Source organism: Paralichthys olivaceus, chromosome 14, assembly GCF_024713975.1.
Source record: "Paralichthys olivaceus isolate ysfri-2021 chromosome 14, ASM2471397v2, whole genome shotgun sequence".
Classification (NCBI taxonomy): Eukaryota; Metazoa; Chordata; class Actinopteri; order Pleuronectiformes; family Paralichthyidae; genus Paralichthys; species Paralichthys olivaceus.
Genome location: NC_091106.1, coordinates 18,720,193 through 18,742,464, shown reverse-complemented (window position 1 = coordinate 18,742,464; position 22,272 = coordinate 18,720,193). Strand labels below are relative to the sequence as shown.

General features: G+C 41.6%; 2 protein-coding genes and 1 non-coding gene across 4 annotated transcripts in view; 2 read left to right on the top strand and 1 right to left on the bottom strand.

Annotated features, from left to right (window-relative positions):
- Window positions 1-10,257, top strand: part of sdccag8 (SHH signaling and ciliogenesis regulator sdccag8) — a 67,866-nt gene extending 57,609 nt beyond the window's left edge. The window contains exon 10 of the mRNA XM_069539113.1: window positions 8,888-10,257. The gene's annotated coding sequence lies outside the window, so the exon portion shown is untranslated. The remainder of the gene's footprint in view (window positions 1-8,887) is intronic.
- The window catches only part of akt3a (v-akt murine thymoma viral oncogene homolog 3a), a 50,971-nt gene that overhangs the window by 23,624 nt on the left and 5,075 nt on the right, over window positions 1-22,272 (bottom strand). For both annotated transcript variants that reach the window (XM_069538430.1, XM_020089415.2), the window contains exon 3: window positions 1,170-1,295. In XM_069538430.1, the coding sequence (XP_069394531.1) occupies window positions 1,170-1,295 (126 nt within the window). The remainder of the gene's footprint in view (window positions 1-1,169; window positions 1,296-22,272) is intronic.
- trnav-cac (transfer RNA valine (anticodon CAC)) lies at window positions 4,266-4,338 on the top strand. Its single transcript has one exon. It is a non-coding gene; the product is annotated as a tRNA-Val (tRNA).

Here is a 22,272-nt window from a genome sequence, read left to right as displayed (position 1 = left end):
TGCTTTTTCGCAAAAAAACTAACAAGATATAACTCACTAAACCTATTCCAACTTTAATTATATGAAACTTTTCTGTGCAGCATTACAGTTCAAGTCAAAAGTCTGTACAAAGTTATGTCCATTCAAAAACCACCTTGTGAGAACTATAACTTTGTAGTTATCCACTCTGTGTTCTCACAAATTATACGACAAAGGTTATGAATGAACAAAACTTTTCATTTCAAAGCTTAAATGACTAAAAAGCAAAGACAAAGTTTTACTCATAATCTGTATGAATCATATGAACAATGAGGAGTGGTGATGGTGGTGGTGAGAAACATTAAGATAAATCTTATCAACTCATTTGCTGTTTAATTACACATGTCAACGTCACTGTGGAGCTTGTTAACCAGGTGCAGAACGATGATATAATGATAAATGGTTAATTAGAGTCCTCAGTGGGTTCTGCAGAGCACGACAACACTCTGAAGACCAACTGATGACTGACAAGATGTTTTGACACGCCATGAGTGAAACTGATGCAATAGCTGTTGAACCATTTTACTCTGGCATTGTGTGTGATGAAATCACAGGAACATCTCAGCAACATCTCATGGCAATTTAGATGACAGACGTGACATTTAAGAAATATAAAAACTTAATCAGTGTGAGGATTTAGATTGTTACATGTCCTCCAGCTGGAAGACAAAGGTTCAAATTCCTGCTGTAGTGTCCTAAAGCAACACACAGATACCCTCCCGCCTATAGAGGCTCTGCTCAAAATTGAGATACTCCCTAAAGGGGTCAATCACAGTAGACGTCCCAGTATCATCATCACTGAAACTGTTACCAGACAAGCCTGAAAATTATGAAGCCAACATATAAAGGTTACTGCTCCTTAACTCTTCTGATTACAGTCATGATCATAAAGTAACTTTTTATGTGGAAAACACTTTTGAGTTTTAGTCAGAGCCAATTATGTGTCAGCAGCTGTTGGAGTGATAACCTAAAATGCTGTGCACAGGTAAATAGAATCAGGAGACAGAGCTTCTGGAACAGCCCAAAACAAATGAACAGACTTCAGTGGTGATATGTGTCTCACAGGTAAGACAGTTTGTTTGAAAAGGTTAATAATAAGCCAACAAATACATTTTTCTGTTTTCACAGCAAACGTGGTAGAGGGAACGTACTTGCTACAGAAAAGTTATTTAGTGGGTAGGGCAGGTCTGCGTCCTGAGGTTTCTCTTTGTAGCCGATGAAGGAGCCGTCTGTCTTCAACAGGAAGTAACGCGGTCGCCAGTTCTTTATGTATTCACCTGGAGAGAAAAATGCACACAAAGAGAGGAAGGAAAATATAAGTCAGATCAAATAAAACTGAATTCAGAACACGAGGCAACAGTGATGATGATACTGTGGGCAAATGGTTTATGATGATTATGCTGATCATCATGTTATATGGAAAGTGTTAATAGTATGGTCATGATTTAAATACAGATTTTATTCCCCAGATAAATAAGAGTCTGTCAGCTTAACTATCTGATCTGCCCAAATGATATCACACACACACACACGCACGCACACACACACACGCACACGTCTCCATGACTTCACAGGAGGACAAAACTTAACCTTAAAACGTTCCCTTATCTGTAAAAATGTATGAATTATATCATTATTACGAAGACAAATCCCAAATAATAATAATAATATATAATAATAATAATTTAGGTCCCCACAACAAGAGTTAAACTTGGACTACACACACAAACACACACCTACACACCCACACGCCCAGTATCTCTGACTCCCACAGCGCTTGCCAGATTGAGATCGGATTATCGTGTAAAAAATGACAAAAACATGTTTACCAGCACCACACTCAAACTATCCATGCCAGAAACATCATCTGGCTGATACATGGGCAGGCGTTGAGGTGATGACCCTTCCACCCAACACACATACTAGCACACTGAACACACACGCATGAATTTACACTTTCAGCGCACATACACACAAACCACTGGTTGCCAGGAAAAGAGTAAGAAGAAAAGGAGGATGAGATTGGATGAAATGAACTGACACGAGGAGGTAAAATTACACATAGAGAATAACCCTTCTTAGACGGCAGCGACAAATAACAACATCTGCTGAGCAGCTGGTGGCAGAGCATTACCCAACTGGCTGGCACAGACTGGCACTAAGGTGACACCACAGCTTTATCAGATGACCCATCACAGGATTACACAAGTGTCAAACATTTCCACACCACAGAGGCGGATAACACTTACTGGAAACAGCATGGATACACACATGGATTAAAGTACACACACGTGCGGATTCACACATAGTTGGACGAGTACAATGGGTACCAACACAGGGATGAGACTTGTGCACACACATGCACGACTGAGCACTGTATACAGCTCAGAAACACAGCTCTGATGAAAGAAACTGACTGAATCTCAACACTTTCCAAAGCTGGGAGCTGTGTAAACATTTCACTTTCTCATTTCAAAACAACAGAAATAATAACCACAGACAGGAATGATCCTCCACTTCTCAGCCCCTTTTAATTAACCAGCCGCTCGCTGACATACCCACACACAGACACATTTACACACCTTGTGAAGACATGCAAACAGACAAAAAGATGCATCTGTGCATGCACGCAATAACACATTCGAGGATCAGCTCCGATCACCTTTTTCGGCTAATTCACGGGGAGGGGAGAAAAATAACGTGTGTGTGAGTGTTCTATTTGTGACAGCCATTTAAAGCGGAAATGACAGCAGGCCATGCTCGTTAACACGCCGAAGAAAAACACCTGCTCCGCTGAACTGCGGGCCCTGCCGGTACCTCTGGGTGCTGCTGGAGCTGTGTGTGTGTGTGTGTGTGTGTCTGTGTGTGTCTGTGTGTGTGTGTGTGTGTGTGTGTGTGTGTGTGACCACACAGGGACAGAGGAAGAGACACAGATAGACAATGATAGACAGATAAGAAAATGCTGTTGGGTGCGTCATCAGGATTACAAAATCACACCTCTCATCTCCCGGTCTCTATTTTCTCTTTTTCACAAATCACCACCCACTCTCCTGTTTCCTGCTCCTGTTCTCTGAGAAACAAAGCATATTCTTTGGATCACTTGCTACTGATAAACAGAGTGCTGTGAGATGGGCTGAATGGGAAGAGGTGGGAGGAGGAATGGAGAGAGTCATGAGGAAGAAGAAGAAGAAGAAAAAATTATAAAGAAAGCAAAGTAAAAAAGGGACGGAGGGAAAAAGGTTGTAAGAAAAGGTGTAACTTCTCACCACACCAAAGTATTAATAATGTGAGAAGTAAACCATGCACAGGTATTTGATATTTTTTCTGTTTTATGAACTGCTATTGCTAATAAAAGGTATGCAAAATATTTATTTTTCCATTTATTTTCCAGATCTCCTTACAGCAAGGGATTGACAAAATAAAAACAAACATTCATTATTTACACCAGTGCTTTTCCTACTGTGACATTTCAAAATGTCAAAGGTTTTTTTGTAAAAATGTTTCTGTTAGGGCACCGTCACACATATGCAAATTAAGGTGAATGATAATCACCTGCCAAGGCAAATTACATAATGTGTTTGGTCTTTAGTCTGTCTGAGCTATAGCAGTGAAGAACAGAGGAAGATGCTTCCATTTCTTGTGGTTAGGAGGAGGAGAAGAAGGAGGAGAAGGAGGAGGAGGAGGAGGAGGAGGAGAAGGAGGAGGAGAAGGAGATAGCCAAGTGGGGTCGACCACACAAACACCATTGCTATTGGTTGAGGGTGTGAAGTTTCCGGTCAGAGTTCACCAAAGTTGAACTCCGTGCAAAGCCATGCAGTGGATTTAGTTTACACCAGGATTTTATTCTCCTCCTTGGTTCACCATTGCTAAAATGTGTGACCAAGCCAACACTTTGTTAAAGGTACAGTGTGTAGAATTTAGTGACATCTAGTGGTGAAGTGTCATGTTGCAGCTGAACACCCCTCACCTCACCCTCTCCTTCCAAACATGAAAAAGAAACTGTGGAAACCTTTAGTTGCCATAAAAACTCAAAATGTGTTTAGTTTGTTAAGTCTGGACTAATGTAAAAAACATGGCGGCCTCCGTAGAGAGGGTCCCCTCCATGTAAATATTAAGTATTTGAATATAAATGGCCTTTTCTTGGATAATTTCTGTCAATAGTTTCCTTTCACCTAGATCTTACACACTGGACCAGTAAAAACAGGTATACATTTATAACCACTTTATTAACCCTCCAGGTTTCATCTGTTTCCGTAGTGTAGTGGTTATCACGTTCGCCTCACACGCGAAAGGTCCCCGGTTCGAGACCGGGCGGAAACACATTTAACTTTTTACTTTTAATTTTGAAAGTGTGGGAAAATTTTGTGAAATCTAGTGTTGAAATTTCATGTTGCAGCTGAACACCCCTCACCTCACCCTCTCCTTCCAAACCTGAAAAAGAAACTGTGGTAGTCTTCAGTTGTCATAAAAACTCAAAAGTTGATGTAAAAAAAAAACATGGCGGCCTCCATAGAGAGGGTCCCCCTTGATGTAAATATAAAGTATTTTAATATAAAGGGCCTTTTCTGGGGTAAAGAAAACTACAATTCATACAATACAGATGAAATGAACTAGTGAAAACATCACAAGCATTTTTCTACAATAATAGTTCCCTTTCACCTAAATCTTACACACTGGACCTTTAAGCTCCTGTGGGTTTGAATCAGACAACTCCTGCTTCATTGAAAATTGGAAAATTGATGGAAGAAACCGATCATCTGTAAAAGGGGAACTTCACAGTAGTAGGAGATGCATTGACTGATGAAACTGATGAAGAGAAAGTTAAACTAATAAAACTATTATAAACTGGCAGTGATGACTGGTTTGCTGGTCCAAGTCCAGTCATTCCTCTGAGTCGATTTCCAATGGAAGCCTGTGGCTGGCCACTTCATCGCTCAGCTGTCCAGTACAACTGCAAACATTTAAGCAATCCTTCTGGCCGGGCCTAGACAGCGTTGTTTGTGAGTGTGTGGTATGTTGAGTGTGTGTGTGTGTGTGTGTGTGTGTGTATACACATGTCCACTGGGGGGCGGGGGTGGGGGCAGCCAGGGGTGGCACAGACGGAGGGAAGAGATGGACAGTTGTCGAAGCACGCCGTTCCAAATAGACACCGGCACGCACACACGTGCTCGCACAAAACTAACACAGTTCTGGTTCGAGCGTTCCAAATTCTCCGAATGATGGTGTTCTGTCAAGCTATCCCGTCTTGGCCCTGCCTGTAATGAGTCCAGCGAGCTCTCCCACTCTGGACAGCTTGTCTGGAGAGCCACATGTCTCTAGTTTGGACTGCTGGAGAAAACAGAACAGCCGGTCTCCTTCCCACACCATCTCTCTCGGACTCCTCACTTCATTTTCATTTAGTTTTCTGCACAACTTTACTTTTCCCTTAAGGCCAATTAGTAAATACTACAGTACACAGTGCCGAAGACAACAGGAGTCTCTTGTCTCTTGTTAGAAAGATAGGACATCAGCAGAACGTGGGTGACTTGAAAGATCTGAGGAACAGAGGATATTTAGAAAGATAAATGAATGGATTTAAATGTGTTCAAACAAAGACATAATAAAGTCCTGTGCAGCAGTTCCAAAGTTTTATTTTTAAGTCCTAACTCGTATTTTTTTTATTAATTGTTCTGTTCCCTTTACTTTTAAAGTGTTTTCTTTGATTCAAGGTCTTAAGGTTTGATGAGGTAAAGGCAGCAAACTTTTCCAAAGTGTCTGCCCTTCATACTTTTTCTTTTTTCTTTCCAACTGAAAACTGAATTAGACTTTTTGAAAGTTGTTTGGGAATTTCGAGGAGGAATAAATCTTGTTGGCACATCCTCCAGTTGCAGCTTGTGGATTTAGCAGTAAGCGGCGGAGATGAATCAGCTGTGACTGTGTCTGTTCCAAGCTCTCTGATTGGACAATTACAACAACGCATGGACTCACTGTCACTCAATTAGCAAACTGATTAACTATTCATTTTGGGACAGAGGGGGGAGAGGGGAGAGAATTAGAGAGAAGTGCAGGAATAAATGGGAGACAGGTACAAAGAAATGAGTCACACGAAAACTTTGCAGTGTCTCCATCTCTCTGTCTAATACACCCACTCCTTCAGGACACCTGCACACCTCTGCTCTTCTGCTTCGTGAGGAAAAAAAACTCTTGATGACAATTAAATAAATAACTCCATAACTATGTGAGCTCACCAGCCATTTGTTAATCAACCCAAACAGGGATTTAATTTAATGCTTTGGCCGAGGCAGGATGTGATATGCAGATGGCGCAGAGACGGGGCTGTGTGACTGGCACTCTGGGAGCTGGACGGGTGGTGGTGTATGGAGGTGGGGTGGGGGGGTGGGGTTGAGGGGGGTAGTAGAGAGGGTGGAGGGGATGTTCATACACAGCAGCTCCCCAGCAGGAAGAGGAATGCATCGTCTGGCCACACACAACAACACACACTCACAACAACACACGGACACACATTCACTGTTCTGCAGTAACAAGACAGAATAGATAAGTTTACTAAACAAGTCACTGAGTAGCCAGCTGGCTGGTTGCCCGGCTGATAAGCTGACTGACCGAAGAAAACCTGACAGGCAGGTTGTAAGTGTACAGACTGGATGACTGACAAACTTACATTATGTTTTGATGCTGGAAAGATTTGATCAACAGAAAATGAATTAACTGTTTTGAGTTATTCCCTCTGCCAAGGTGGTTGTATTTTCACCCCTGCCTGTGTTTGTTTGTTTGTAATGAAGAATACACAACTCGATTTACCGCACTGTGGTTGTATACGCCAACTAGTACATGCTTCTACATACTTTTTTTTTCCAGATTCATACAAGCTTACTGTGACTTTTGGTCACTGAAACGTAATCACTTTATCTGAAAATCTTAATCCAAGTGACAACTGATAAAAAGTTGAAGAAATTCCCCCAAGCACTCAGTCACATTAACGAGGTTTCACCTATGTCATGTGACCTATGTAATGTGACCTTGACCTATAGGACCTTTAACCACCAAATTGTAATCAGTTCATCTTTGAGGGTTAGGGTGAAATTTGAAGACATTCACTGAATCTGATTTTATCTTGTTCAACAAACTTTGTGTGGCCACTATGATGTAGACATTTTGAGAAAATAAAAGGGAAATGTGGCTACTATTTCATTATGGCACTCATAACCTGCTCCTATTGAATATTATTGTTAAAAAAATAATTATCAATTCACTCTTGTTCATGGTGACCTCCACTGTGTGTATGTATGTAAGTGTCTGAGATTTTACTATGGAAATTATGAGTAAATTAAAGGGAAAAGGCGAATCTAGGGAACTTAGATCTGTGAGTGCGTAAACTATGGTGCAGCTTGATTGAATTGAAGGGGACTGTTGGGCCTTGGAGGGGGTTAAATTATTACACTGCACCATCAAGCAACAGCAGAGTGTTTGAGCTGATCTTCTTAAAGAGGAAGGTCAAGTCATCTCCAGACACAACTTAAAATAAACTTACTTGAAAAAAAGCAGTTATACATAGGGAGGGGGGAGACAGCTTAACTAAACATCCGATACTTGACTAATTGGTAAAGAAAGTTAGGGTAAGGGGGAAGTGACTGTGTGAGGCAGCGAGGGCACTGGTCGTTAAGAAAAGAGGGGAATTGTGCAGAGCTGCACGGCACATTTTTAATTACTCTAACAAACAGTGTTGAGAGAAAAAAACAACATAGAATAATAAAACTGACTTTGTGCACTTGCATCTATGCAATTATACATGTGTTGGTTTAAAAGAACAGGGTGTGTGCGTGACCCCGACCCCAGCAGTTCTAACTCCAGTCTGCTCAGACATCTTAAGGCGAATCCAGGCTCTTCAAAGCCAATCCACTTACAGTGCATTAGTCTCATTACCACATCGGGGCTGGTGTTTGTATGTCTGTAAGTGTGTGTGGGTGTGTGTTTGTGTGTGTGTGTGTGGGTGTGTGTATGTGTGTATGTGCCTTAAATACAGACACTGTTACCAGCAACGTAAAAGTGTTGCTGTGTGTGACCTGTAAAAGGTCACAGGGCATTTGAGCCACTTATGTAAGGATCGTACAAGACTGGAACAAGGGAGGAACAAGATTTGACTAATCAAAGAATTAAACTCAGAAGCTGAGGCTGAGGTTGAGGCTGGGTTTAGTGTTGGAGTAATTGTACAAGCCTTTGGTTCAGTTTGTGGAATGAGACTACACGGAGGCTACGGCTGACTAGAGATGAAGATGACGTCAGACGTGAAAGATGAGGGAACAGAAGAGAAAGGCACAAATGACAAACAAGAGATTGAACAAGAGAGAGTATGATGTTAAGGCGAGGGCTTTGACAGAGAGAGGGCAGGGCAGGGCAGCTACAGGGCGGCCAGATTGAGTGGAGACCCATGGGAGTGTGGCCATCCCTTGGGGGCCACTACGAGATTTCACCCAGCCAGCTGCACACAGCCAGAACCTCCTGGTAGGCTGAGCTGGATGCACATGTACACACACACACACACACACACACACACACACACACACACACACACACACACACACACACACACACACACACACACACACACACACACACACACACACACACACACACAAGCTGCCCTGGTGCCCCTGTGCTCCACCAGCTGGTACAGAAGGAGGGACATGTTAACTCATAGACACATTCATACACATAAAGGCAGCATATCACAATAATACACAAGTTTTTAAATACAGATACTAAGTCTGAAACCCCTGGTTTTGTATTTAAACATCTCCTTTCCCACCTTGTGTCGCTTGTACTCCTGCTGTATATTATCACACTTGTCTCCGCCTCTCATTCTCTCCTGCAGTAACACTACATTCCAGTAGATGGTGGTGGCTCCCTGGAACATGGTGACCACCGCTGTGACGCTGCCACAGAGCTGGAGACAGAGTGACTGACAGACACGCTGCTGCCAAGACGCCTCTCGTCCTAATCCCCCCTCACAGCTCTGGCAAGTGTGTGTGTGTGTGTGTCAATATATACATAAATACATCTAAAATACAGGTGATTTGCAGATGTGTCCGTTGATTGTGAGTTGAGTGTGTATGTCTGCATGGAAGAATGTGTGCTGATACACGACTGCTTGTTCCTGTGTGTTAGGGAGGAGGCAGGGCCCCTTGCGTCTTAAAGCACCCTAGGATTAGTGCAGTGTTAGCATATTAGCATCTTAGCTGGAGGGCTGCTGCTCAACACCACCTGTGCCAGACAGGAGGCTGTGGCTGCCCAGCTAACCCCCCCCCCCAACCACCCATCCCTTCTCTACCCCCCCACTCACATATGTAGACACGCACACACACAGTGGGTTTGTGAAGGTCACTTAGCTACAACGACTCCAAGCTTACTGTCTTACTGTCTTAATTCATTACTGTAACTGCTTTAACTGTCTCTATAGGGGCTGTATGTCAGGACAGTTGTCTTACTTTCCGTCGCATATATATAATCACTTTATTCTTATGTGAAATTCAAGGTTGTGAGTTGACTATTTCTGTGACTTTACCACATGAGGACATATGAAGAGAGGGCCAGTTACGTGGAGATTGTTTTCATCACTTAAGTATAAATATGTCAATGATATATTTTTAAGAGATAAAAACACAAAGTTGTCTGAAGATTAGCCCTATGTCAAGTTAACTGTGGAGTACACAACTTCATTTCAGAGTTTCTACATGATTTAGTTCTGTTACACTCTGGGTCTTGGATGTTTTTAATAATTTGCTGTTAGATTATAGTATAGATTATATTCTTCTTTCTGCTCCTTTTCATTCCAGATTTGAGATTTTATGTTTGCATTTAAATTGTTTCGTTTGGTTGATGAAGGAAATAAACGCACACGGATCATGTGTTGTTTGACCACAAGGCTGAACCTAATGATGAGTAAGAGTCATCACCTGTAAATTGGGACCAAGGGTCTTGTCTGTGCTACTTTACAAACATCTGATCCAGTTAGTTTTGGTTCAACATTGTAATTTGGGGGGCTGAAGATTTTTAAATGACAAACGTGCATCCTGTTCTCATCCCCTATGTGGGCTGCATCTACCTATACTTTACATTGATTGATTTGTAGAGGGGCTTGCGTCTTTTTGTTTGAATGTAACAAATGAATGAACCATTATCATTATTGTTTTACTAGCAACAAAATAAACGTCCTGGTCATTAAAACATTGTATTGTAAAGACAGCAAGCAGCTTCCGTTTTTCTTTTTCTTCTTCTAATGTTTAATGCGGTCTTAACTTCCTGAAGTCGGTCCGAAAGTCAAAGTTATTCAAAAATAGGTTTTCACACAGCAAAAAAACTGAACCATGGTTCAGTTTGATCCGAACAAAGACCACCTCCTTTAGTCAGACCAAAATTTGGTCCGTTGGTCTAAGGCCCCTTTCACCTGTCATTTTGGCTTGTGATAAATCCTAGGGTCCAAACCAAACAAGGCTGGTGTAAAAAAAAAAAACGTTGTGTTTTCATTGGATTAAAAAAAGTGAAGAACCCAGAAGAAAGAAATACACAAGAAGACTGTTTAAATTCATAAACTGCACAACCTAAGACGAGTTTTCCTCCTTAATGATGTAATTCAAAGGTTTGTGTGATGGCCCCTCTGCCCTTCTCACCAGTTTCCTGCCCTGTGCTCCTCTGTGTGCTGCAGCTCGTCTTGTGAAAAGGGACCATTAGTGGCAGGAGACACACCTGGGCCCAGTGTGACCTTGTGTACAGTACAGAGGCATGGGTCACACACCGGTCCAGTAAGATCTCTCTTCCTCACACATGGTTTTGAAAAGATAACAGGCCCTTTCTACACATCCACCCACCACAATACTGATTCTAGACTTGCCACACTGGTTTGTATTCAGAGACTGTCACAGTCTAAGAGCAGAGCTGTGACAGTTTGGTTACAACATATGAAAAGAAACATGAAGAAGAAACATAACAAAGGAAGTCAAAGTCCTGCTCTTTAATGTTCAGTGAAAAATGAATAAGACTTTTTGAGGGATTCAACCTCTTAAAAACCTGCAACAGCTTTCAAACTTAAGCTTGTACTGAAGCCAGCACGAGGCATATATAATGTTTTTATTATCAATGTGACCGAGCAAACTCAGGTTAAGATCATTTTAACGCTCACAACTCAGCTCAGCTGGATGATCTATTCACCCACACACATCTATCCACCCACACACACACACACACAAGTACCAAGCCATAACATGCCATTGAAAGCACAAAGCCTGATCAGTTTGGAGATCCTCTCCTATGTCAAGAAGGTAAAAATACAATGTGAGCGAGCCACCACAAAAAGACCCTGCATTCAAACACCCAATAACATTAGGGATGCCATGCTGCTTGTGTTCAGAATGCAGTGGATCCAATGTGATTAGGAAACACACACACACACACACAAACACACACACAGCCACACAGCCAATGAGCAAGCTAATCAAATTGCACTGATTGCTGGTATATTGCCTCTCTGTGTTCTCTCCTTTGGACGGCATTGTGTGTTGGCATCATTGATCTCTTCATTTATTTTACAGTACGTTCACATTCGATACACAACACACCATCTCTAAAACACAGAACCTGTTTGAGTGTCATCAGTTGGAGGCTAATGGTTCATAATTGCACAGAGGAATTGGTTTCTTTGAGGATCCACATTGAAGATAGCATTCATATTTTAACTCCTCCTCTGTTCCTTTGCATTATTGGATGTGAAACCATCCAATGAGACGAACAGACTGAGACGCCGAACCAATCAGTCAATGAGATTAGCCGTCGGTCAGAACAAGAATGGGGAGGGCCACGAGACAGACACAGCTGTCCAAGTGTTGCTTACAACAGACAAGGAGTGTATGTGTGTGTGTGTGTGTGCGTGTAGTATGTGTTTGTGTTTGTGTCTGTGGTGGGTGGGAGGGAGGGGGGGGTTAACCAGCCCAACCCTGTCCGGTTGAGCAGTGGTGAACAGGTGCAAAGCTTTGTGCATGCATATGTGTGTGCCTGTGTGTAAGTCACTATTATTCCAGAGTGGTCGGCTCTGTATTATTAATTCAGAAATGCCGGGCTGGAGCTGTGGGCGGCAGCTGGCGTTATGTGTGTGTGTGTGTGTGTGTGTGTGTGTGTGACCCCCTGGTCTTTTGAGAACCCCCCCCTCTTGTGCTGTATGTCTCTCTGTCTGCCTTTAAACTTAGGCACACTGCAAGCTCACACACAATGTACTGTGATCTCACACAAACACACACACACACACACACTAGATTACAATAGCCCAGCCCAGCAGGCAAGAGTAAACAATCAAGTACTATACCCCAAGTAATGTCAAGTGTGCCCCCCCCCCCCAACACACACACACACACACACATACAAAACACACACCAGTCCAGCCGTGCCTCATTCTAAAGGATCCATTCATGTGTTGCACTGAAGGGCCGACAATAAGTGCTCTTCACCTCACTAACTGCTGCTCTCCCCACTGTCCAGCCTGTCCCGGCTACCTGTCCGTCTGTCTGTCTCCCCACCTGCCAGAGTCTATGCCCATCTGTCTTTTAGGACACATGCACACTGGCCGTATTCAGAGAGGGTGACTCAAACTCTTTCAATTTCATTTGTAAAGACAGACGAGAGCGTCCTGATTTCGTGGGGACGAAGTAGCGGTACAACACGTGGATGAATCAGTTTGATGGGTATAAGGGGACAAGAGAGAGACTGCTGTTAATAATGCTTGTAAGAGGAAAGAGCAAAAGCAGCCTCATCTTATTCCATCAGAAACCGTCATGCTCCATTGAAGGAAACTAACATGTTAGAGTGACTGGAATCATATTTGTTTTGGCTCACCTGCTGCTAAAGTTCCTGTTGTTTTATGAAGACAGTTTATCAAAACACAGTTCAACAATCGGCCTACTTGTAAGCCAAAGCTACAAACTCAACTATAGAGTTTGGACCAACCAAATAAAAAGTGTGCTCCAATTGGTGTCTGCTTGTTTATCTGTCACACTCTGAGCTGACAGCTGTACAGTACATGTCACTCCATCTGAGACAAACACTGGTGTTTGTCATGCTCTAACGTCTGTCTATATAAGAGGCTGTTTTTGACAACATGTCCACCTCAGCTGGCCAGCAGCAGACACTTGAGGCTCTGAGACAATTCAAAGGGAACAAAGAAAAGTATATGTGTATGTAGTAATCAGTATATATAAAAGTATATGTGTATGTAGTAGTCAGTATAGATAAAAGCAAGAAAAAAATACAATTTATTTTAAGAAAAGTCCTTGAGGATTTATAACTGTCTTTAGATCTGCTTGTTGCATTCCCCAGCAGTCAAAACCAAAGCACAAATTCAACTTTCAAAATCTGTGTAGCAGAATAGTCAGAGTAAATGCATTCATCAGACTCATTCTGATGTGTTACTCTGGTGACATTCATGTGAAAATTCTGTAATCACGATGGAGAAAGTCAGACAATATCCACTAGAGCTGTTATGTCCATACCAAAGACTGTATATAAAGATGGATGACGCGTCTTCACATCCTCTTGTACAAAAATGAAGGTAAACATCACGGATACTGGTGCCACCATTGCTTTTGAGTTCATTTTCTGCACAGTAGTGATGGAAAAAAAACTTACCTTAACACTTGAGAAAAAAATGTTAATGTGTACTTTCTGGTTTGTTCCATGTCCTATCAACTAACATGGCATCAGGCATCATTTGACCTATACTGCAGCCAGTCACCAGGGGGCGATCAAGATGATTTGACTCCACTATGGGGTCTGTCATATTGTCCATCTCTATACACACTCTATGGTCCATCCCAGGGTCATACACAAGTCCATTTTTGCAAGCGTTACACCAGCAAGGCTCCACACCAGACCTGACCCCTTACAATAATCTCGAAGTTAAATGGATCTTACCAATAACCATTAACATATGTCCCACTACCCGACCCCTCACCCTTAATTAAACACACGTACTACATACACAGTCACTCAAATCAAATGATTTATGGCCTCCTTGTTCCAGCTCCTGCTGGTATCAGACCCAGTGCAGTCTCTAGTCCATATATGAACCAGGTGAAAGATCACTAACATTCAAAGCAGGGCTTTTGTTTCGCATAAATAACTTTTACAATAGTTTACCTCATCATTTGAAACTTTGGTCAGGGTTAATATGAACATCCAATATTGTATGAAAGAAAATAAGGTAAAAAAAAATATCAGGTCCCCTTTAAGATGAAAAAACACCCCTCAGCTCCTGCATTATTGTTAAAATATATTGAAGAATATATCTGAAACCCTGAATAATATTGACACTCTCTGAGCATGCCTGCCCGGCCCTGTCAGACACTTAATGAGCAGACTCCCAGGTCTATTCAAATTCAAGATATTGTGTAGAAACACTCAAACCACTGAGCAATATCTGAGTACGGCAGATGTTCGTCCTCTTTTCTTCTCTGTTCTCCACCACCACCTCCTCTCGTACAGCAGTCCGCCATTGAAACTCATGTTCCAGCCACTATGCTGTGAGACATCTGCACCTCACTCACTGTTTCTTTCATTCTCCTCCGTCTCATCTTTTCTCTGTACACACAAACACACACACACAATCACACACACACGCACACGCACACATGCAAGATAGAACTCTATTCTTCATGACAGATGGCAAGTCAACAATTGTACGGCATCAGTCTCTGAAAACATAGACACACACAACTTATGCACACACACAAACAAACACCACCTCCTTGTCCTCCTGTCCCTTTGTTCCCAGTCCTCCGTCAGATGTTTTGATTTGCTTCTTCCAGCTGAGTGTGTGCATTAGTGTGTGCATGTTCCTTTACCTTGGTGTATTAAGCACTAGTTTAATGAGAGCTTGGTGAGGAGCAGGCCCCAGCCAGTGGACCATATGGGGGACATTTAGCCCCCTCAGAACATTGAGCCAAACCTTGCTGACATGATTACCATGGCCATCCGCTGCTCTGCACTAGTGTCAGATTGGGAATGGGGGAATTTTATCATGGATTGCTAATTAATGACTGGAGATTGGCAGGCAGAGAAGGAGAAGGCAGAGGGAGGGGAGAAAATTCTGTCACTGTTTGGTCTCTTCTTCCTCACGATTTTCATCAGGCTAACTAACTGATACTCTGTGAAACATGAACACACGGCAAAAAGATGCACACGCAAGCACAAACATACACAAACAGAAGTATGTAACAGGGTTACATGGAGTCACAGCTTCTGGTTGGTTGGAAACAGACATATATTTGTCCTTACTTTCCTTGAATACCCCCGGTGTTGATCACATTTCATGCACTTGTGTGCCTCAAATGTACTGTACACATTGTACTGTACACATTGTGCATCTCTCTGAATGCATCTATTTATTCACAGCTCACATTTTCAGAGTCCCTGTGTGGCACAGCGGGCCTCAGATAGTGGCTTAGTTAATCCTGTCAGAAACAGATTACAGGTGGGAGGATATAAATAGACTGACTGTCCCTTTAACCTGGCCGCTGTGACGTCAGCATGCAGCTTAACTTTTAAGTCAAGTATAACAGGAGCAAACTCAAACCAAACCCACCAGACACAGCACATAATATCGCCAAATTATTTAACCATTACCCATAAGTAATCTGTAGTAGGCAAACAGAATTTAATAAACCAGCTACGCAAACAAACTTAGTAATTTGACAGCATTATCATGGCTGTAGAGGCACCATATGTCATTTAACATATTAACCTGTTAAAATTAATCCAACTGCAATCCCAAGTCTGAAGGGCTTGAAATCGATTTCTGATGCTTCTGCTTAAAACAGGAGGAAAGGGTCATAATGTTTCATTCAGGGTACCATGCAAAAAATAACAATATTTCCATTCTATAGCTGATTCTGATTTGCTTTTTAAGTCATCTTAAAAAAGTAAAATAGTCTCAAAGAGTCAATTCTCATTTGTTTTTGACCATGCAGTCTTTTTCAAGGAGCTAATTTTTCAACTGATAAAGTCAATGCAAAGATGCAAATGCACAGTTTTGCATGAGTCCAGCCGGGCAAACTGGAATGGCAAACATTTCGTCAGATATTGTAAGCAACAGTCTGTTGTCTAAGGCCAGTGGTTGATCTGAACAGAACTGATGCAAAATACTTTGCATTCATTTTGCTGTTTTATTATTTGATAAGGAGCTAAATAATGTATATTTGATTATCAATAGGACCTCATAATGGAGAAACAGCAGTTTGGAATAAACCACTACAAGCCCCGTAAAAAAATATCGACTGATATCGTCTTTGACGGCCAACTATAAAAAAGTGGACATATATGACCAAAGATAAAAAAGTGGACATATATGACCAAACGCTTCCACTGTACAGGTCCTTATCTTGTCATCTATAGTTACAGTAGCTGGAACCAATAGGCACTAATCTGTTGGCCTAAATCAACCAAACCAACCCCCACTCTAACCTGCCTTGTCTAATCAGCCCAAAGCCACACAAACCACAATACCTTAAGATGTTAGACTACACACGGACCCTTTGCTCTAATCTATTTTCTAGCACATTCATACAAAATATGTTCATCAACTCAAAATGAAAGGAGAAGAACACCATACTCTGCTTTTAAACAAAGTTTTACAATGTGTTTGCTCATTATCTAAAAGATAATAGCATGTGTTGATAAATATTAAAAGTTTACCTTTGCTTTGTAAGGTGGGTGAGAATAGATATAATAAAATAATAAAGATCGCAATATTAATAATTCAGTCAAGTGTATATGTGTGAGTGCATGTAAATCCAGACTGTGATCAAATGTTTGAAGTCAGCATTTCAATGATCCTGCGCTACAAACGAATCCCATTACTCCACCCTTCAACCCCTCTTCCTCTAGCCAAGTTTTCCCTCTGCAGTGATCAGCACTCCATTCATTGATCCATTCATTCATTTATCTAGGACTGACTCTCTCTACATCAGTTCATTCACTCACAAACCCATTAATCCATCTCTCTGTTTGCATGGCCCTTACAAGGATGCTTCCTACCACTTACCACTGATCTTATTGACTGACTGACTTTGCAGAGTTGTACGGCTCCAGGCTATTTAGCCCAGACATTGCACATTTTAACGTGAGGCTCTCAACTCATCTCCAGGTGCATATAAGTTTCAAGAAATTTAGAAGCTACAAAAAAGCAAGCAGCTGCTGTATTGGCAATTTATAACTGAACAAAAACAGGCAAGTAAATGTTGAGTCAAAGTGATGGCAACGCAGATGAAGCAGCTATCTGACACAAATGTTTATAAGCTTTTTCTGAATGGCCGTCAAAGTATGTCTGGTAAGCTGACACGGAGACAATAATAGTATTTTTTATTGTACTCTCAATATTTATATTTCTGTCACTCATTGTATGCACTGTATTTGCTACTAGTCAGGATTCATATCCCCATAAGAGGAACTTCATCTCTGCTGCAGACTGAATTTGTGACTGCGTCAAATAAAACAGGTGTTTCTTTTAATATATACAATTCTTGGTGCAGCTTCAACAAGGAGCTTGATTTTAATATTGAGGTAAAAATATTTCTTTCTGATTGAATACGGAGGTGACACACTCTCTGCTGCCTGTTTGTAAATGTTACTCATCAGTCTTTCATTTGGTTTCTGTGAACTGCCAGTTGCAGGTCTCCTATTGACAAGGCCTCTGTCCTTTGACGGCTGTATCTGTCACAAACTATCTGCCTCTGCCTGTCCTTCCTGTGCTGTTTGTCTGTCGGCTCTGCGGACTAGTCTGCCTGTTTGCACTTTGCTGTTGGTCTGTTTGACAGTCTGGCTGACTGCCATTCTCTGCAGTGTAGAGTGAGTCATTCTTAGGACAATGGAGACAGTTTGTAAAGCAACACTGGAGCACACACTTCCTCCGGATGTGCAAGAGGATGCCATTCATAACAAAGCCTGCACTGTCCGCTATACTGCCCTGAATTTTCATGTTTGAGTTTGAGAAACAGAGGGGACAGAAAGAGGAGCGCAGGGAGATGAAAGGAGAGTGTGAATGGCAATAAAAAGGAGTGAGTTGTGTTGACAGGCTCTACAGCAGCGACAGCACAGAGGAGAAGGAGGAGAGGAGGAGGAGAGAAGAGGAGCGACACCACAGACAGTGGCGGCGGCAGCAGCAGCAGCGGCTAGTGATTGATATCATAGATCTGGCACTGCCACCTGATCTAGCCAGCCAGCCAGCCTCCAGAAACACTGAACTCACTGAACTCACAGAGCCAAGATGGCTGCCTCACTGCACTGCACCCAGTGAACCTCTCAGCAGTCTAACATACACAGTACAGCATCAGATGATTCCCACAGGGATTTAGTTGTTGCGATGGAAGGTACTGAGGCAAAGGTATAAAAGAGTACAGGTGTATCTAACATACGATCATGGCAAGATGAATTAAGTGACAGGACGAGACACGGAAATAGATTTACAGTAACAACAGACATTAGGTGTCCACTAACGTCACCCCCCAACTATGTCCACAGTTAGAATCATTATGTTAAATAGAGCATTAAAGATGCCACTTGCAGACAAACAATGTAAAGTTATACAGAAGAAAAGCAAAGCAGATCTAAGGAAATAGCCTCAGCAAAACATTTCAGATGATGTGATCTGATACTGCATCATACGAAGTTACATCAATGTGCCCATAGCATGAGCCAAAAAAGAAATCAATGCACTGCAGACTCCGATACTATAGAGCTACTCCCAGTCAATAAGATGCTGCTTCTAATATTATGAATGAATGTGCTTGACAGAATATAGTGGAATTTCTATCACTCTATGAGCTTCATTTTGTTTGACTATAGTCCCTTCTGTAAAGCTTTTCAGAATTCAAACATAACTTAAACCTTTATTTTAACTGTCAAATGTGTGTTTTTGTATACTGCACTAAACCACAAATACAATTTGTACACTGAGAATTATATAAAACTCATTAATCAACTATAACATTTAAATTATGAGCATGCAGATGTAATTTTCTCTGCAGCTCAAGAATTATTTTCTTTGAGAATATTTCAGAATTTTCCTGGATTAATTTGAAACACAACACACAAAAGCAAGAATGTGGTCAACATCTGCTTGATTTGTTTTCTTTTAAATTTTTGCATCTGTCGCGTGTTAGAATCAACCCAACTCCTGATGTGTTCTCACATCAACTTCTCCTGGATTTCTACAGAAATAGGAGGCCAGGCAGAGAAAGTCTGCAGAGACTAAAGAGCAAGATGATGGTCTTGTCGCTGATGGTGTATCTCCTACTCTCCTCCCTCCTGAACATCTGCTGTTTCCATGGACACCACTATTCCGATATTAACCTGATTAAGCAAATAGTCTGAATCACACACTGCTATGTAAACAGCATTTTCTGATTACCTTACTCAGAATAAGCAACAAACAAATGAAGACGTGTGGAGTATTCCGAACCTTATCGTCGGATTTTGTAGACATGTACATCTTTTAGCCTCCTACTGGAGTTTTTACAGCAATTTGTGACATTGACAAACCGAGTTGTAGCTTTTGCAAAATTAGAAAGAAAACACCCAAAACAAGGTAGCATCATACATGAAACTATTTGAGGTTGGGGTTTTGAATGACTCTTACGTCGGATGCAATGGAGTAGTAGACATCTGGGTATGCTCAGCAACATGTGAACAGGAATGTGAATGGAATATTCTATCAGAAACTAATTTAAACATAATCGAAATAATGTCTTGCTCTGAATAGTGTCAATAAATGGAATATTGGTGTCAATGTAAATGTAGTCATTGTCTTCTAGGGCTGTAGCTCACATACATCCACCAGATTTTCAAACTACTTTCATTGAATATGTCTTAATTACGATCAGAATAACAAGGTTTCCAAATATCGGCTATTGTGCTCTCCTTGCAAGTCTACCGCCTCTAAATTTGAGTCTGTGACAGATCCTGGTATTTATTCTATGTTCATTATTTCTAAAGATAAAGAAATGATGCAGCTGAATGCACTCCCCACCCGGATTTAATGAAAGGAGGAAGGAAATTATGGCTGTGGTTGCGAGCACGGAGAGACTCAGTCATCTGAGGACACAGTGTGCTGCTCTTTGCAGAGGTGATGTTCCTGAGGTTTGTCACTCTGTTCTAAGACGATGGAACATTTTTACTGCTTTATTGAACTACTCTGCCAGGCTTCATTTTTAATCATCATCTGCTATTGTTTTATTTTATCTCTCATTGTTTTTTTGTATAACATATGTGTGAAGTACTGTAGATTTAAATTGAACTGACTGAGTGCAAAAAGGAATCCAAAAGAAACTGCATGAAGCTTTACTATCATAGTACATTTACATCAGTAGATCATGAGAAGAAAACCACTGTACTCACTAGTGACAGTGATCAGCATCCAACAGCATATGTGAAATGATCAGAATGTTCTGTACACATCTGTCCCGTCTGACTCAATTAATTGAATCACTCTAATGGTTTGTGGCGTGTCACATAAAAGCTAAACACACAGTCCCATCATAAAACATGCAGAGAGCCGAGAACACCAATGAGCATGCCTTATCATGTATTTTAACTTTTTAATCTTTATTAATAGACTAATTAGTCCAACAAAAAGTGTAATAGTAAAAAAAAGTTAAGAATACTGGATAACAAAAACAAATCTGAAACAAGCATCTCATTGTTCTATATCACTAAGTTTGAATTTATCACCTCCAGACATGTGGAAGCATGTAAAGCATCTTGGTGTGCAAACTTAAGGTAGTTAGTAAGTTTATTGTCCCAGAAGAGGAAATTCAGTTTCACAACATTGTACATTCACTTGAACAAACCACGTCAACAGAGCAATGAAAACAGTGCACGTCACTAAACAACAGTGATGGGGCTGTGCACGTTGAGATTCATTCTAACAAGCTGCGAGTGATTCAAACTTCTTTTGGATTTTGAATTTCGGATAAATGGACAGTTATATAATACAGATATATCTGCCCCCTTCCTGTCCATTTCACAACTCGTTCTTTTCACTCATTCAGTCTTTTAGAATTAGTACAAAAGAGAGTATTTATGCTTGTTTGTGTCTGTGTGTGTGTGTGTGTGTTTGTGTGTGCGTGTGTGTGTGTGTGTGTGTGTGTGTGTGTGTGTGTGTGTGTGTCTCTGTCTCTCACCGTTTGGTTTCAATAAAAAACTGTCTAATGTTTAAGACTGCAGTCACGACCTGGACAGTGAGTCAGCACCCCGACCCTGCTCCTCTCCACACACACTAATACAGACAGAGATTTAGCATATGAAGCAGACAAACATTCATATTCCTGACACAATCACAGTACCCCCCCCCACCCCCCCGAACCCAAAAACTCTATTTCTCTCACACACTGATGAACATTGGTAGCGCTGCGTCGTGACTGGGGGCGATGTGTTCCTCTTAATATGCACAGACGACTGTCTGAGGATCACACTGGCATGATGGAACACACAGACAGAGATCCCCCCCTCTGCTTCAGCAGAGTTTGAACTGTATTTGTGTATGTGACACTGTGAGAGAGAGCATCCACTCCATGGAGAGAGGAGCACTCTTGTTATCCAACATGTTCTCCTGCTGTGCCATGGTGTTAGCCTACATTACCCAGCATCCCACAGTCTGTTGTGGATCCACATCACTTCCTGTTCAACAGTTTGTATTACACATTCCTAGACACCATCACATAGTCAGTGGGATGATGCTCATTGGCCCAAAAAATTGGAAATCCCCCTTGTCCTACTACTGAGGCTCTCTTTCTGAAACACGCACATTCACGTACATTTGTACTTGTGCCTGAAGGAAGCAGCAGCAGACACATGACCCCATGAAACTGTGGTTTGCTAGAACAAGAAAAAGATCCTAAAGTGCCACACACTTGGCATCACAATGCGTCTGTACATCACTTTCTGATGGTTCAGTTTGACCCTGCTACAAATGACTTGTCACCTGTTGCAGCAACCTCACTGATCAAAGCTGTGAACGTCTGAGTACAGGGAAGAACTATCTGTGCTACTTGCTCTCCAGCTATGACATTTTCTCTTGTTCAAATTTGTTATTCGTCTGGTTGTAAACAGGATGTGCTGTCAGTGTCCCCCTTGAATCCACCCCAGCCAACAACATGTCATATGACTCTCAGTGTCACCATTCACTAACTTAAGAAACAACTACGTTAGACACTACTTCTGAGA